Below are 18342 nucleotides of genomic sequence, written 5' to 3' on the forward strand. Positions count from 1 at the left end.
AGCTAATTCTGGACGTCTACCATAGTAGGTCTCATTGTAGACAGAGAGAGGAAATTGGAGTTCCCGTCGTGGCTCAGTGGTTAATGAATCCGACTAGGAACCATGAGGTTGCAGGTTTGATCCCTGGCCTCACTCAGTGGGTTGAGGATCCGGCATTGCCGTGAGCTGTGGTGTAGGTCGCAGATGCGGCTTGGATCCCAAGTTGCTGTGGTTGTGGCGTGGGCCAGCAGCAACAGCTCTGATTAGACCCCTAGCCTGGGACCCTCCATATTCTGCGGGTACAGCCCTAAAAAGACAAAAAAAAAACCCAAAAAATAAAATAAAGAGAGAGGAAATTGAGTGCTCCTGACACAAGTGTGGGGAATCTTTCTTCACTTACAATAACAACTGACAGGTGATTCTCACTATTTGCAGTAGCTGCACCCTATACGGTCACTGCAGACACTGAATTCGGGACTGACCACTGAGCCATGATGGCTCCTGGGGACATACACGCTTGGATTGCTGCAAACCTCTTGCAGGTGGACATTTTTGTCAGCTGATCAATACGTGACCTGGTTTTGTGTATGTTTCTGTTTCTTTAATACATATTGCTGATTACATCAAACGTAGGGCCACCAACACTGTCACTCACGCCCAAGTGAAGCTCGTGTAACACACCTATTGTCTCCACGAGGCACATCACAGCCTCCTTGTACTCAGGACACAAGATAGTGTTTCAGCACAACCCTTGGGGACCACTTGAAACAGCAAAATCACCAACACAGAAGAGAACAGTCTGAAAATTGTGGCACTAAATAGGCCGCAAACAGGATAGTTGTTTTCAGGACAAGAGCTGAGCTGAGAACGTGCACGTTGGGTGACTCAAACTTGTGGGTCACCATGTGCGTGTCTGAGAATGACTGTGAAAGCCTGAAGACACCACAGTATTGATGTTAGGGTTACAAATAAGTTTCGGCAGACAGGCCCACCGCTTCTGCACAGGTCAGCTCCACACGCCCCAAAACAGGGCTCTCACTTAACCTGTGCCAACATAACCAAGGGGCTGCTCGTCAAGACAAGTTCATGAAATAAGTCAGAAAGAGAAAGACAAATACCATATGATATCACTTATAACTGGTATCTAATATACAGCACAAATGAACCTTTCCACAGAAAAGAAAATCATAGACTTGGAGAATAGACTTGTGGCTGCCCCGGGGGGAGAGGGAGGGAGTGGGAGGGATCGGGAGCTTGGGGTTAATGCATGCAATCTATTGCTCTTGGAATGGATTAACAATGAGATCCTGCTGTGTAGCATTGAGAACTGTGTCTAGATACTTACATTGCAACACAACAATGGGAGGAAAGAGTATGTATACATGTTTGTGTAACTTGGTCCCCATGCTGTACAGCAGAAAAAAAAAAAAAAAAGACAAGTTCTCTTTTGGGACCTCTTTGCCAGCCACTTGATGAACGTCTCTTCCTATGAATCCTCACAGCAGCCCTTCAGAGTAGCTCTGAACTTTTCATTTTATAGATGAGAAAACTGAGCCTTAGAGCGAGGGCGATTTAAGGAGCTTGTCCAAGGCCTCGTAGCTGATGCAGGTAGAACTGGATCTCCCACGGACCTTGCTCTGCTCTGCACATCACTGAGGACCCTCCCCCTGACCCCCCCCCCCTTAGCCACTCTCTACCCTATGGGCTCCAGGGTCATTGCTTCCTCTGTCTTGCCCAAGGCTGCAAGGTAGAAATATCTGCTCTTTCTTTTACCCAGTCTGGAGCCCATAGATCCCTCTTTCTGAGGGATCCCAAAGAATAATGAGGGGTCCCAAAGAATAATGTTGCAGAGAGGGGCACCCTTTGTCCGAAGGTCCAGGGGCTGAGCGCTAGAGAGGATATTTGGTTGAAGATGAAGACACGATGACTCTCATCAAAGAATGAACTTCAGGGGGATAAGCAGACATCTGCAACTTTACTTGAAATAGTTTTTCTTATCATTGCCATTTTGTTAAATATTTGACATGTCACATTTTAATAGTGTAACATCCTGATGCAGGGACACTCATAACTCTTTATGTCAGCATTGCTCTTATAGCTGCACATTTGCCATGCTAAATCAATGCTGGCTTTATTATTCGAAAGTTCTTAGTCATTGGTTTTGTCCATAGAACTACACTTTCACAAGTATTTATCATTGCAGCATTTTTCTCTTACTCTCAGAAGTATATATTTAGACTTCAATAGATTGGGCACATAATAAGGTTTTCATTCATAATTACCTCTAAACACTTAGCTGTGTTTGAACGTGAGTGTTCAGGTATCAGTGATAAATCAGGACATCATGGCTTGCATGTGCTGTTGACGTGTTGGTGCTCTGTGATCACATGCTCGTCAATGTCGCACCGGGCCAGGGCTGCTGGCGTGGCCCCAGGATTCAGCTCCCTGTTCCATCAGCGGGTTCTTTGTGTCCTTCCCTCCTGCACCTGGCTGCCCCTCCCTGTGGCGAGAGCACCTGGGAGTGTCATTGTGCAACAGTCTTTCCTTCTAGGGCACCGCAGCTATGTCTCAGGCTTTTTTTTTCATCCTCTGGGCCCTTTGCAGGGCCCTGCACACAGTAGGTGCTCAATAAAATCTTAGGAAGAGAGAGGAACTTTGATGGGAAGCACCGTGGCCTGAAGGGCCTCACTGCTTTGTTGTTTTCTCAGGAACCCTTTGGGGACGTGACAGAGAGGAAGCAGCTCCGTGCAAAGCTCCAGTGTAAGGACTTCAAGTGGTTCTTGGAGACCGTGTATCCAGAACTGCACGTGCCTGAGGACAGGCCTGGCTTCTTCGGGATGGTGAGTGAGGCAGGCCCATCCTAAGCAAGGTGCTCCTGGCCTCCAGGTCTGAGTGATGAACCCTGGGCAAGAAAGGCCCCTTCCCGGGGACAGCTAGCCTCTCCCATACCCCTCCCCACTCTTCATCCACTGTCCTTCCTTCTCCCCTTGAGTGTCTGGGCCTTAAGTCCAGAATGTCAGATCTGGAAATGTCTCAGATGGAAACAGGCTCACTTGGTGTTCCCATGTCTTTTTTTTTTTTTTTTTTAACTCACATGACTTCAAGTCTCAATGGCTGGACCAGTTACTAATTCCCAACCCAGGGATCCACAAAAGCAGTAGTGGGGAAGGATGGTCATTTCTTTATTTCAGAGAACCTAGAAGAGGAGTTCCCGTTATGGTGTAGTGGAAACGAATCTGACTAGGAACCATGACGTTGTGGTTTGATCCCTGGTCTCGCTCAGTGGATTAAGGATCTGGCATTGCCGTGAGCTCTGGTGTAGGTTACAGATGTGGCTCGGATCCTGCATCGTTGTGGCTGTGGTGTAGGCCAGCAGCTGTAGCTCTGATTTGACCCCTAGCTTGGGAACCTCCATGTGCTGCAGGTGTGGCCCTAAAAAGCAAAATAAATAATAAATAAATAAATAAATAAATAAACCCTCAAAGAACATAGAAGAAATGTTGCTGGGATGAGGCCAACTAAAATGTCAGTTGCCTCTGGCTTTTGCCTGGAACTCCACCAACCTGGGGAGGCCTCCTGTGCCGCGTCGTATTCATCAGAAGAGCTGGTGTTCCTTTCTGGAAATCTTGATAAATACAAAGCAGAATGTTAATGTGTTAATTTCAGTTTTCATTATGAAAATGTTCAGGGATGCGGAGAGAGTGGGATAATGTACCCTTTCCCTGAGGTTCTAGATTAACCAAGATTTTGCTTGTCTTGCCTTCCCTCTCCTCTGCTCCACCCTCTCACATTTTTGTTTTTTACAGCAAACTCCAGGCATCATGTTGTTTCACTCCTGTTCACTTGGCCTGCATCTCTGTATGGACATTCTTACACAACCACAGGCCATTATCACACCTAATCAAATGAACAACAGTTTCTCAGTATTTAGTATCCAGCCCTTATTCAGATCCCCCCAGTTTCTCTTGGTATATCCAGCTAGCTCCAGTTGGGATGCAGACGAGGTCTATACATTGCTTTTGGCTGCTGTGCCTTTTCTCCTAGGTCAATTCAAGTCATCCACCTCCCCTGCCCCCCATTTTGTTACTGCCTTTACCTTGTTGAAAGACAGCATCAGTTGTTTTGCAGAGCACCTTGCCTTTGGCCTTGGCAGTTGTCTCCTCATGGGGTCTTTTAAATTGTGCCTCTCTTCCCATATTTCTTTAAAATAAAAGTGAGGTCTGAAGGTTTGATTGGAGTCAGTATCAATCTTTTTGGCAAGAACAACTTTTTGTGCTTTATGCTCACACTGCATTGTAGTGGGAATACATAACCTCTGGTCATCCTGCTTGGAGTGATGAGGTTGATCAGTGGATGCGGAAGCATCACCTGGACCGGCCATCCACAGGTACCACCTCAGCCTTCTAGTGAGTTTTAAGTAACCATTGGTAATCATTGGCTGGATCCGTTACTTCTAATGGCATTGCCAAGTGGTGGTTTTTCTAGTTCTTTCATTTCTTCTGCATTTATTAGTTAGGATTCTTCTATATATTAGAACCTTCCCTTGTTTAATAGCACAGTTTAGTATCCATGAAATTTATAGTTCATTCAGTAATAGCATAACAAATTCTGAAGTCTTTCTTTCGTTTGTCTATTTTCTGAGCAAGAGTTGGTACTTTAGTTTCCTCCAGTTTTATCCAGAGGGTTGTATTTTTATTTGTTGGCTCATTTGCTTTTTGTTTCTTTTCTTTTTATGGCCACACCTGTGGCATATGGACGTTCCTTGCCTAGGGGTCAAGTCTGAGCTGCAGCTGCCAGCCTATGCCACAGCCAAGGCAATGCCAGATCTGAGCCGCATCTGTTACGTATGCCACACTTTGGGGCAACGCTGGATCCTCAACCAACTGAGCAAGGCCAGGGATCTAACCCATATCCTCACAGAGACTATGTGGGGTTTTTAACCCTCTGAGTCCCAACAGGAACTCCACTTTTTGTCTTCCTCTTTTTTTTTTCTTTTTTTTTTGGGGGGGGGTGATCTTTTTGTCTTTTTAGAGCCACCCTCAAGGCATATGGAGGTTCCCTAGAGGGTTGAATAGGAGCTGCAGCTGCCAGCCTACACCAGAGCTATGCAATGCAAGATCCAAGCCACATCTGCGACCTACACCACAGCTCATGGCAACGCCGGATCTCTAACCCACTGAGTGAGGCCAGGGATCAAACCCACGTCCTCATGAATGCTAGTTGGGTTCATTAACCACTGAGCCACGATGGGAACTCCTGTCCTCCTCTTTCTTGAGTATCATTCTATATCAGCGGTTTCTTAACTTGCCAATGTGCCTTCATCAATTTAGTCTTTTTTTTTTTTTTTTTTTTTTTTTTTGTCTTTTTGCTATTTCTTTGGGCCGCTCCCGCAGCATTTGGAGATTCCCAGGCTAGGGGTCTAATTGGAGCTGTAGCCGCCAGCCTACGCCAGAGCCACAGCAACTCGGGATCCGAGCCGCGTCTGCAACCTACACCACAGCTCATGGCAACACCGGATCGTTAACCCACTGAGCAAGGGCAGGGACTGAACCCACAACCTCATGGTTCCTAGTCAGATTCGTTAACCACTGTGCCACGACGGGAACTCCTCTTTTTCTTTTTTTAATTGTTCATATTGTCCCATCTTTGACTAGCAGGAATCTCTTTATTTTGGCTTCTGTGATCTTGGCCATTACAGTGGCTTTGGTAGCTTCCTTGACTCTGGCTGTGTTCATCTGATGCACTTCCTCCCAGGAGTCCCAGTCCTTTTAGTGGGAAATGTGTTCAGAGTCCACCATCTGGATGCCAGTGGTGATCTTTGTCTCTGCATCATGCTGTCCAACAGAAATAATATGCTAGCCACATACATGATTTAAAAAATTTTCGTAGCCACATTTAAAAAGAAACAAGTGAGTTAATAATGTATTTTATTTAGCCCAATATATTTCATATATTATCATTTCAACAAGTAGTTGATATAAAAATTTATCTTTTGAAATGTTTTACATTATTTGTTTCATACTAAGTCCTGAAATCTCAGTTTGGTGTAGTCCCATTTTAGGGGCTACTGTCTGGGACCACACAGCTCTGTACTTTTTCAGTAGCAAATAAGAAATATCAGCAGCACATGGAAGTTCCCAGGCTAAGGGTCAAATTGGAGCTGCAGCTGCCAGCCTATACAACAGCCACAACAATGCCAGATCTGAGCCACATCTGTGACCTACACCACAGCTCATGGCAACGCTGGATCCTTAATCCACTGATTGAGGCTAGGGATCAAACCCGTGTCCTCATGTATACTACTTGGGTTCATTACCACTGAGCCACAACAGGAACTCTGGTTTAAGATTTCTTTGCAGCTCTATTTTTTTTTTTTTATAAAATATATTTCACAAAGGACGTGTACTCAAACGTACCATACTCGAAAGTCATTCAAAATCATTCTTTTATCTATGTCTGTCACCAACTTGATACAGTTAGCTTAATTCCATGTTTAATCTTTAGGGATTTCTATCTTTTCCTTTTTTTTTTTTTTTTGGAATTCTTGCAGTTTCTTTGATAGACCACATCTTTGGAACATAGAGAGCTCATTTGAGGTTGAGATCCTCTCGTAGTCAAAAGTGGGTCCTCTCATAGTCAAAAGTGGGGACCACTTTGCATGACATTTAAGTTCTTCTAAATCTAAATGCTCTGTTTATTCACATCTCCTGGTCCCCAAGTTCCTTTGCAAAGCAAAGGGGCCTCAAGTACATGGAGGTCTGTGTTTTATGAGCTAGTGAATGGTGGATTCCTTCTTTCAGTGTGGCTGAGTCTTATCCTCAGAACTAGGCTAATCAGAGGTGGAAAGGGCCATGGCAGGAGGGGGGTTCAGGAGGAGCTATTGAGCGTTCTTTAAACTCTCCAGAAAGGGATTTGGAAGATTCTTGAGTCTTTCTCTGAAGGCTCCTGAGAGGGAGGAGAGAGGATGGAACCGCCCATGGTTTTTCGCTCTTAGAATAATTAAAGGGATTTGGTCCAAAAGTACCTTAGAGAGGACATTAGGTTAGACAATGTTGAGTGATGAAAAGAGCAATGAACTCGGAGTTAGAGGTCCTGGATTCAAGGCCAGGTATCTCCACTTACCTATTGTGTGACCTTGTGTGCAGATCATTGGCTCTGTATTATGCTGTTCTTATAATTTATAGGGTGGACTTCTGACCTAAGGAATGCCATCTCTCAATTGGAGTGTCCCTTGCAGATGTGTAACGGCAGGAGCTCCTTGGTATATACTCAAGGTGACAACCCAACTACTTTTGGACTAGTGCAGCAATAAGGCTGCACGAATGAAACATGAAGTGATATGAGCTCTCAGGCCATAAAGAATTCATGTCTCTGCTCCTCAGGTTTATCATCGTAAAATCGGAGTTATGATTCCAGCCTGTGGTGTAGAATGGGAAATCACTCTTCTTTCCTCCCTCCCTCCTTCCCTCCCCCTCCCTCCCTCCCCACCTTCCATCCTTTCTGTCTTTTTTAGGGCTGCACCCATGGCATATGGAAATTCCCAGGCTAAGGGTCAAATCAGAGCTATAGCTTCTGGCTTACGCCACAGCCACAGCAACTTGGGATCCGAGCTGCGCCTGTGACCTACACCATCCCTCACAGCAACCCCAGATACTTAACCCACTGAGCGAGGCCAGGGATCAAACCCACATCCTCATGGTTACTAGTTGGTTTTGTTACCACTCCACCACCATGGGAATTCCAGGAAGACACTTTTAGAATGAGAGACGGAAGGAGCTCTTAGCACTGAGTCTAGTTCTTGAGGCTCCATTTAGCTGCCCTCACAGCCTTAGGCGGAATCTGTTGTTGTGTGTAAATCTGGACCAAAATGCCACCTTTATGTTTTGTTTAGCTTCAGAACAAAGGACTACAGGATTACTGCTTTGACTATAACCCTCCCAGTGAACACCAGGTCACGGGACACCAGGTCATTCTGTATCGCTGTCACGGGATGGGTCAGAACCAGGTAGGTGCTGCTTCTTTAACAGCTTGACATTTTCAGGCTGGGGGACCATGGACAGTGGGAGGCTCTGCGTTCATGGGATCATCAGTGTCGGCCTCTAAAGAGGGAGAGGAGGGGAAACTTAGGCGGTTTTTAAAACATTTATTATGTGACTTTTTAATTTTAATTAATTAATTTAATGGCCATACCTGTGACATATGGAGGTTCCTGGGCCAGGAATTGAATTTGAGCCACAGTTGCAGGCCTATACCACAGCTGCAGTTGGATTCTTCACCTGTTGCGCCACAGTGGGAACCTTTTCAAGTTATAAAAGTAATATATACTCATCACAGAGCATTTGGGAAATATAAAAAGCAGAAGCAAGTAGTAAATGACTGGACGCAGGGTGACCACCATTATAATTAAGATGTATTTACTTCCCATGTGTTTTATGCATGACTTTGGGTTTATAAATAGTTAATATCTATATGTTTTATATTCCATTATTTTCATCATTTAGTCATACTGTTCTTGTGTAATTAGATGTCTTTTGAGAATGCTATTCTTTTGTTTGTTTGTTTTCTATCTTTTTAGGGCCACACCAGAGGCACATGGAGGTTCCCAGTCTAGGGGTTGAATTGGAGCTGTAGCTGCCAGCCTACAACACAGCTTACAACAAGGGATCTGAGCCGCATCTGTGACCTACACCACAGCTCACGGCAACACCGGATCCTTTACCGACTGAGCAAGGCCAGGGATCAAACTCGTATCCTGGGCACTAGTCAGGCTCATTAACCATTGAGCCACAATGGAAACCCCGAGAATATTATCCTTAATGGCTTCTTAATATTCCTTTGTGTGGCTATATTAATTATTGTTGAGGTAATGAATTCCCGCCTCCTGTTTTTGTGATTACAAACAGTCCTGCCACGAGAGTTCCCCTTGTGGCTCAGCGGAAATGAATCCAACTAGTATCCATGAGGATGCGAGTTTGGTCCCTGGCCTCTCTCAGTGAGTAAAGGATCCGGTGATGCCATGAGCTGTAGTATAGGTCACAGATGTGGCTCAGATTCCATGTTGCTGTGGCTTAAGCCTGCAGCTATAGCTCCGGTTTGACTCCTAACCTCAGAGGTTCTGTATGCAACGAGTGTGGCCCTAAAAAGCCAAAACAAAAACAAAAACAAAAAAGCCAAAAACACCAAAAAACCCTGAAACAAAAACAACAAAAACAAATAATCTTGCTACTAATGCCTTCAGTCAGAGAAAAAAAAAAAGAAAGAAAAAAAGAAAGAAAAAAAAAAAACCCCAACAGATCTGCATTTTGGGTGACTTTCTCAGAATTAACTCTTTTTTTTTTTTAAAACTTTTTTATTTATTTATTTATTTTTTATTTCTTGGGCCGCTGCCACGGCATATGGAGGTTCCCAGGCTAGAGGTCTAATCAGAGCTGCAGCCGCCGGCCTACTACGACAGAGCTACAGCAACACGGGATCTGAGCTGCGTCTGCAATCTACACCACAGCTCACGGAAACACCAGATCATTAACCCACTGAGCAAGGGTAGGGACCGAACCCGCAACCTCATGGTTCCTAGTCAGATTCGTTAACCACTGTGCCACGATGGGAACTCCAGAATTAACTCTTAAATGGACTTAAAGGATTTGATGTGTAGTGCTACACTGCAAAGCGGTATTTAGGGCAGTTGCCTCCATCAGGGCCCAGGTGGATCTATGTGGGTCAAGTGCTGAACTTCAGGGTGGACAGGAGAGCAGGGACCTGGAGAGTGTGAAGACCAGAATAGGACCCTGACCCAGGGAAATAGATAAACCACCAGGGTGGGGCTGCTGGAGGATGTAGGATGCAGGAGAGAGTGAAGCGTTGGTTCTGGATCTTCAAAGCCTTACTGTCCTAAGAGCTGTCCGACACTGGAGACGAGGGGTGCGGATTCAGGTTTTCCTCCAACCTGGAGTCACCCCAATCCCCTGTGAATATTATGCCCCATTATGGTCAACAGTAAACTTTCATAATTTGGACCCATACAACCTAATGTTTTGCAGGTTCCCCTTTTAAAATAACACTCCTCAAGGTGTCCCCAACTCTCAGATACCATCAGCATCACCTGAGAGCTTAGAAATGCAGATTCTCAGACCCACCCCAGTCCTCCAAGACTTGTCTCTTTCTTGACTGGCTTTCAGGGAGATTCACTTGAAAAGCACTGCCCCACGTGGAGAACAGGCTTGTGGTTGCCAAGGGAGAGGAGGGAGAGGGTGGGTTGGACAAGGAGTTTGGGGTTTGAAGATGCAAACTATTACATGTAGAATGAATGAGCAGTGAGGTCCTACTGTCCAGCACAGGGAGCTATATCCAGTCTCTGGTGATTGAACAGAAGATAATATGAGGAAAAAGAATGAATATGTATGTATGATGGGGTCACTTTGCTGTACAGCAGAAATTGGCACAACACTGCAAATCAACTGTACTTTAATATTTTGAAAAAGTAAAAAACAAACAAAAAAAAAAAAAAAGAAAGAAAGAAAAAAAAAAAAAAAAAAACCTGTGTCAGAATCTCCTGGAAGCAAGAGGGTGTGGAGTAGGGTGGATGGGTGCCTGCGTATCTTGTCAGAAGTGTAAAAGTGCAGCTTCCTAGGCCCCACCTCAGACTGAAGAAATCCTCATTCCCTCTCTAGGAGTTGGGCCTGGAATCAGTATTTTCCCCAGGCACACCAGGGTAGGAAACCCATTGTTCTGGAGAACAAGTCCTTCCACTGGCAGTCCTGTTGCCAGCTTGCGCCACAGCTCCTGAGCGTCTCCAAGGCCTGGTTGCATCCATTATGTCTGGGAGGGGTGGAAGAGGAAACGACTTAAAGCAAAGAAGTGGAAGTGGCTGGTCAGGGTCACAGAGAGCCCCTACGTGCTGGCACTGGGATCAGCCATCTTCTTTCTGCCGTTCTGCACCAGCCCAGAATTAGGCACAGCCAGCACAGCGTGACCCAGGCACCGGGCTGCCCTCGCGATCTAGCAAAGAGCATAAGAAAGGACCCTCTGTGTGCACTTGCTAAGTGCCCCACCAGAGGGGCACCAGGTGCTGTGGGGGAACAGGCTGAACCATAGTACCCATGCCTGGTGACCCCAGGTTCTCATCCCTCTTTCTGAAGCCTTCCTCTTTACATATCAGAGGGTAACTGGCGCATGCTGGCTGCTCCATTTCTAGTTTTTCGAGTACACGTCCCGGAATGAAATCCGCTATAACACCCACCAGCCAGAGGGCTGCGTGGCGTGGAGGCAGGAACGGACAAACTCATCATGCATCTCTGTGAGGAAGTCACCCCAGAGGATCAGAAGTTCATCTTGCAGGAGGTGAGTGAACGACCTTGTGCCTTCCTTGCGGTCGGTCCTGGCCCCACAGGCCGCAGAGGGGAGTGTGGATGTAAAGCACATCTCTAGTGGGTCTCAGGTGCCTTGGGGACCAGGAACTTCACAGTGAACCCGACGGGGGATGGGCCTATCCCATGCTTGTCTCACAGCATCCAGCATGGATGACACGCACTTTCCTTCTTGGCTCACTGTCTCCTCCCTTTGAGTCCTCCTGTCCCCCTCACACTTTGAGCTGTGGCTGGCTGGAATGGGAAGAGGAGCTGTCCCTGGTGCATTCAGTGATCACACGGGTTCAAATGAGCCAAACAAATGGCCAAGTGTAAGGCCTCGAGGTTAAATCCAAGGATAAGCCACTCCTGTTGTCTAAGCCTCATTTTCCCCAGCTCTAAAGTGGGGACAGTAATCGCAGCCATGTCTACTGCTAGTGAAGAGTAGATGGATGGCCAGAAATAGTCTTGGGAAACTGTAAAGCTCTGTAGACATTCATTGTCATTTGTGGTGCAATAACTGAGTAAACCTCTCTGATGGAGTTGGTTCGCCAGCAGAAGAGTCACTGTTGATTTGGAACTAGTGTTATTTCTGGCTGGAAAGCCACTGACTAGCCCCAACCTCTTGCAGTAAGCCAATGAATCACTAAAAAACACTTGAAGGGGTAAATCCAAAGAAAATAATTCAAAAGAAAGAATTAGGAGTTCCCGTTGTGGCTCAGTGAGTTAAGGACCTAATGGTGTGTCTGTGAGGATACAGGTTTGATTCCAGGCCTCATGCTGTGGGTTAAGGATCCTCTGTTGCCCCAAGCTGAAGCATAGGTGGCAGATGCACCTTGGATTTGCAGAACTTCCATATGCTGCAGGTACAGCCGTAAAAAGAAAAAGAAAAAACAGAATTAGTTCATTTTATCTGGGAATGGAAGCTTTCATCCCCACTCTGGCTACAGCGACAGAAAGCTTCATCTATACTACTTATAAATGGATTAACTCTAAGGATGAGTAGAGGCTGGCTGTGTTTTCCTGTAGGAAGTTTTATGATTAACAATGAAATATGCAGACTCCCTGGAAAAACCAAGCCATAGTGCCATCTATTTGATATTTAAAAAACAGGAGTTCCTGTTGTTGTGGCTCAGAGGATTATGAACCTGACCAGTATCCATGAAGATGTGGGTTTAGTCCCTGGCCTCGCTCAGTGGGTTAAGGATCCAGCATTGCCACAAGCTGTGGCATAGGCCAGCAGCTGCAGCTCCGATTCATCCCCTAGCCTGGGAACTTCCATATGCCATAGGTACAGCCCTAAAAAGCAAAATAAGTATTTATAATAATAGGGAAAAATATTTCTGTAAACTCCCAAGTTTGTGATCCTTTGTACGCCCTTCCCTTCTTTCTTCCAACTGAAAGCCATTGTGAGCCCTCGAGGAGGAGTAATGCAAGGTAGAAATTCTGACATTGGCTTGAAATGTCATTAAAATTTTATCTTAAAAATCTTAAAATTCATTGACCATTTAAGGAAATTTCTTTAGAAGGGTGGGAGGAGGAATGCTTTATTTAATCACATTATTCTAAGGGCAACTTGTGAGCACTTTTAAGGGCTTTCCAGGTTAATAATATTGAGATTATTCTTTGTCTAATTTTATTTCTGAGGATTCTGTTTCCCTGAACAAGTGTGCCACTTGTTCTTCCCTTCTGCTGCTCAGCCAAGATGAGGTTCCTTGGGCGTGTAGTATACAGCATACAAGAGAGAGAGGCGGAGGGGAAGAAAAATCAGCTCCAGAACCTGGGGAGAGACGTGCTGAGTTAACTCAGCAATAATTGGGGAAAAGAAGAAATGAGGGAGGCATCAGAGAGGGTCATTGTCCTTTGGGGTTTGGGAATTGGCGTGGTCTGTTAAACCCACTTCCGCTCTGGTGACCTGCCCTCTCACCCAGATGGTCTGTGGCTGAGCTGGGACTAAAGCCAAGCTTCCTGATTCTGCACTTAAATACACAGGAGAAGATACTGCCAGGGATGAAATTAGTTGAAGTAGAAGAGGTTAATAAAGGACCTTTTGGTCCTGATTTCCCTTAAGGGAAAGAACATCAGTAGCAGCAAGGTAGAGAGTCTGACAGATCCTCAGAACAGACAGCAGGTGGCGCTATGGTCTCTGTCAGTGGAGTTGAGAAAAGGCAAGTGTGACACAGGTCTGTACCGGCCTGGCCCTCTCTATGCAAGGACGGTCATGAGCTGCAGACACTTACTGCTCAATAAGCATTTCTGAAATGATAAAATCACCCTGAGCATTTAGCAAGACGTTTTAAGGAAAACATAACTTTCTGTGGCGTTGCTTGTCATTCTCTTGAACATCCTGTGTCTTTTATCTTTTGTAGGATGGTTCTTTGTTTCATGTACAGTCCAAGAAGTGTGTTCAGGCTGAGAGAGCAGAGTCAGGCAAGAGTTTTGAGCCACTCTTGCGTGACTGCACCCACTCAGATCATCAGAAATGGTTCTTCAAGGAGCACATGGTATGAAGTATCACTGTACCACAGAGCCCATCGGAGGAGCCTGGAGGAGCGGGGAGTGTGATGGAGCCTGAACTTTTTGTTTAACAGAGACTTGACTTAGCTAAGCATAGAGACAGACCCACCAAAAACTGGCTGCTTTTCTCGTGTAAAGAAATCATTTTGTGATTTGTGGTGTTGGATTTAGTAAAAATGTGAATAAGCTTTGTACTGATTTGGAAAAGTTTAAAATTGTTGTTCTCAAATACCCAGTTTTCAGAGGGTAGCCATAAAATGTTAACTCTTGGTTTTCAGAGAATTAAAAGTTTTAACTATTTTTCTATCAAGATGTATATTCTACTGTCCTGTGTTTTTATTTCCCTTAGGAAAAGGGTAAATATTTTATTTTGGTATTTGCAAGGATTCCAGGTCTGAGGATGTTTGCATGTATGGAAGTTAAGACCCCTGTAATGTGCTTTGCATAAAATGGTAATACCTCAAACACTGGGTTAGATTTTTCTCAGTGTAGATAGGTGGACACTGGCAATATTATATCGATTCCTTCAGGTCACTGAAATAATCTAGATTTTTTTTTTTTTTTTTGAGGGCTGTACCCACAGCATATAGAGGTTCTCAGGCTAGGGTTGAATCATATCTGTAGCCACTGGCCTATGCCACAGCCACAGCAACGCTGGATCCAAGCCACGTCTTTGACCTACATCACAGCTCAGGGCAATGCAGGATCCTTAACCCACTGAGCAAGGCCAGGACTTGAACCTGTGTCCTCATGGATGCTAGTCAGATTTATTTCCACTGAGCCATGACAGGGACTCTGAGATAATCTAGATTTATTTAATAAAGAATGCTCCTTGGTTATGTGTTACTGCCATAGTCAAAACTGCTGTTAAATTTATGTTAGCCAAAGAGGACCAGCCAAAGCTGAAATTCCAAGGGAATTTGATGTCCTGGACTAAGATAAACTTCCACCACACGGCGTGGACTTCTGACAATGCCTAGCTGTGGTATGGCAGGCTACTTTTAGTCATTAACATGAAGAATTTAAGACATGCTGTTATCATTTAAAATTTTTATCAGACGTCAGTGTCAAAGAGAGATTTAATGCTCTGTGAAATTCAGTTTTCAAATTTGTTCATTAATAAGATTTGGTCATTTAAATCCATGTTAGATTTTGTGCTGCAGCAGCTGCTACCGTTTCTCTTGGTAATTCTGATTTGTGAATGATTCCAGATTGACTTCTGAGATCTTGTCAACTTGATGAAGTTAGTGATTTTCAAAAAAAAAAAAAAAAAAAAAAACAAGCAAGGACATTGCCGATCTTTGTTTTTGCAGTCGATCAGATGTGAGAGATGAAGACACATGTGCAACTGATTAAAAAACATCAACTTTTGTCTCAGGATCTTTTTTTTTTTTTTACACATTCTGCTCCAAGGGATCCAGTTGAACTAATCAGGAGCAAATCCTGTTGACCTGGCTGTGATCAATTGGATACATCATAACCACTCTGAACTTCAGTTTCTTGATCTGTGAAATGAGTATAATGAAACCAAGGCTGTGGAGTAGTAGTGAGGATTAAATAACGCAGAGCTGGGGAGGGTTCGGCTTCATCCCTGGCATACAATATAGGTTCATTAAATTTCTGTGTTCATAAATGTACTTTATAAAATGTAAAGTGCAATAAACCTCAGCAGGTGTTTATTCAAAAATAAATATTAATTAATACACGTTGTTTTATCTTTACAGGATTAAATAGCTCCTCAGCAGGCAGGAAAACAGTATGAACTCCTTCCAGCACAGCTCAGTTCTCCCATAAATACATTGTGCTGTGGGGTCAAGGCTTCCCTCCTCCATTGTGGTAACTTTTAAAGCAGGTGAGATGCCCTCCTCCTCCTCCTCCTCCTCGGCATGTAACAGAGGTAAGAAGCCCTGCTCTGCCCCCTCCTCCCGCCCTTCCTACAGTGTCAGTCTGAGCTCCACTGAAGGCATGTCAGCCCCTCGCAAGGGTGAGGGAAGACAGTTCAAGCAGACAGGATTATCGCCGATCAAATTCATGAGTGCTGGGAGGCTACAGAGCATTTTTGTGGGTGTTCCCTGGGCACTGCTGCTCATTAGCTTTGCTTGAGAAGTCATCCGTCTTACTCTGAACAGCAGCTTATATGTGGTGATTTTTAGGGTAGAAGAACGCATGCAAAATATTCTGATTGTCAAGGAAAAGATTTTCACAGACTTGGAGGCAATTTACCATATTTGAGGGTCCTTTTTCCCTTTACTCAAGGATGAGGAGTCCACCTGGGTAGGTCTCCACTTGCCCCACTGGATGGTATGGATTGGCCTCCAGTCCTGATATGGGGAGTCGGGAATCCTGGGGGCCAGTCCCAACTGTGTTAGGTTGTTTCACCTGCTAGCACTCATTTCCTCATCTGCAGAATGGGCTAAGAATGTCCTCTGTTCTTGAAAATATTTTTAAGTTACTTTTTGAGTGGTTGCTCTATGGGTTACATTATGCTTTCCTGAACTTCCTGCAGTTTTTTTCATTCTTAGTATTCAGTTAATTCCAGTAAAATTTAGCAAATTTGTATCAGTATAACTCCTGTCTCTTCCTCTGTGCTATTATGGTCATATGTGTCTCAGTGGTTAACAAAACCAGTTAGTACCCATGAGGATGCAGGTTCAATCCCTGGCCTTGCTCAGTGGGTTAAGGATCTGGTGTTGCCGTGAGCTGTGGTGTAGGTCACAGATGTGGCTTGGATCCTGCGTTGCTGTGGCTGTGTCGTAGGCTGGCAGCTGTAGCTCCGATTCGACCCCCAGCCTGAGAACCTCTATATGCTATGGGTGTGGCCCTAAAAAGACCAAAAAAAAAAAAAAATAGTAAGAGAAGAAAAGAAAATGAATGTAAACAATATGAACACAGTCTCTTATATTTACCTACATATGTACCATTTTCTATGCTCTTTATTAATTCCTATAAATCTGAAAAACCCTCTGATATAATTTTCTTTCAGTGTAAGGCCTTTCTTTGATATTTCATCTAGGATAGGTCTGTTAATAATAAGTTCTTTCAGTTTTTATTTATTTGGGAATGATTTTATTCTGCTTTCAATTTTTTTTGAAGGATAGTTTAACTAGATATAGAATTCTAGTTTATCAGTTTTTTTCTTTCAGCACTGTGAATTTGGTATTACACTACCATAGTGTCACCATTGTTTTGAATGAAAGATTGTCCATTAATCATTTTGTTACCTGTATGTGATGAGTCATCTTTCTCTGGCTGCTTTTAAGAATTTTCTCTTTGTCTTTCAGCAGTTTAAGATATGTCTAAACAGGAGCTCCCGTCATGGCTCAGTGGTTATCGAATTCGTCTAGGAACCACGGGGTTGCAAGTTCAATCCCTGACCTTGCTCAGTGGGTTAAGGATCCAGCGTTGCTGTGAGCTGTGGTGTGGGTTGTAGACTTGGCTCAGATCCCGCATTGTTGTGGCTCTGGCATAGGCTGGCGGCTACAGCTCCGATTCAACCCCTAGCCTGGGAACCTCCATGTGCCATGGGAGTGGCCCAAGAAATGGCAAAAAGACAAAAAAAAAATTAGATATGTCTAAACATAGTCTGTGTTTACTGTACATGGGTTTCATTGAGCTTGGAGTATAATTTAAGGTTTTTAAAATTTGGGAAAGTTTTAGCCATTATTTTTTCAGGCTTTTTCCTGTATTTTTCAATGGATAATTTCTGATGACTTCTCTTGAAACTCACTGACTTCTCCTACCATTTCAAACCTGCTATTGAGCTTGCACAGTCATTTTATTTCAGTTATTTTTCAACTCTAAATATCTATTTGGTTCTTTTTTTGTGGTGTCTGTTTCTCTATTGATATTTTCTATGTATTGATTCATTGTTAGCCTGTTTTCCTTCATATTTTTACATGGCTGCTTTGAAGCCTTTTTAACTTAGCAGCTTAAAACATTACATATATTGGAGTTCCTATCATGGATCAGTGGAAAAAATGAATCTGACTAGCATCCATGAGGATGCAGGTTCGATTCCTGGCCTCACTCAGTGGGTTAAGGATCCAGCATTGCCATGAGCTGTGATGTAGGTCATAGACATGGCTTGGATCTGGCATTGCTGTGGCTGTGGCGCAGGCCAGCGGCTACAGCTCCGATTTGACCCCTAGCTTGGGAACCTCCATATGCCAAGGTTGTGGCCCTAAAAAAAAAGAAAAAAAAATATATATATATATTACCTTATAGTTTCTGTAGGCCAAAATTTCGGCAGGGCTTGGTGGGATTCTCTGCTCAGGTCTCTCAAGGCTGCAGTCAAGGTGTCAGTCATGGTTGTGATCTCTTATGGGACTCAGTGTTCTCTTCCAAGCTCACTGGTTGTTGGCTGAATTCAATTCCTTAGGCAGTAAAACTGAGGACCTCAGCTCCAAAAGGCCACTTTCCATTCCCTGCCGTATGGCCTTCTCCACAACATGACATTTTTCTTCTTCAAGGCCATCAGGAAACTGTTGCTGATTCTTATCTCTTT

At 44.3% G+C, this 18342-nt stretch overlaps 1 protein-coding gene across 1 annotated transcript in view; it reads left to right on the forward strand.

The window, feature by feature from the left end:
* GALNT12 (polypeptide N-acetylgalactosaminyltransferase 12) overlaps positions 1 to 14154 on the forward strand; it is a 44203-nt gene extending 30049 nt beyond the window's left edge. The window contains 5 exon segments of the mRNA XM_021066576.1: positions 2688 to 2819; positions 7871 to 7984; positions 11171 to 11231; positions 11234 to 11316; positions 13691 to 14154. Of these exon segments, the coding sequence (XP_020922235.1) occupies positions 2688 to 2819; positions 7871 to 7984; positions 11171 to 11231; positions 11234 to 11316; positions 13691 to 13831 (531 nt within the window). The 3' untranslated portion in view covers positions 13832 to 14154.

The sequence above is a fragment of the Sus scrofa genome, chromosome 1 (genome assembly GCF_000003025.6).
Source record: "Sus scrofa isolate TJ Tabasco breed Duroc chromosome 1, Sscrofa11.1, whole genome shotgun sequence".
Classification (NCBI taxonomy): domain Eukaryota; kingdom Metazoa; phylum Chordata; class Mammalia; order Artiodactyla; family Suidae; genus Sus; species Sus scrofa.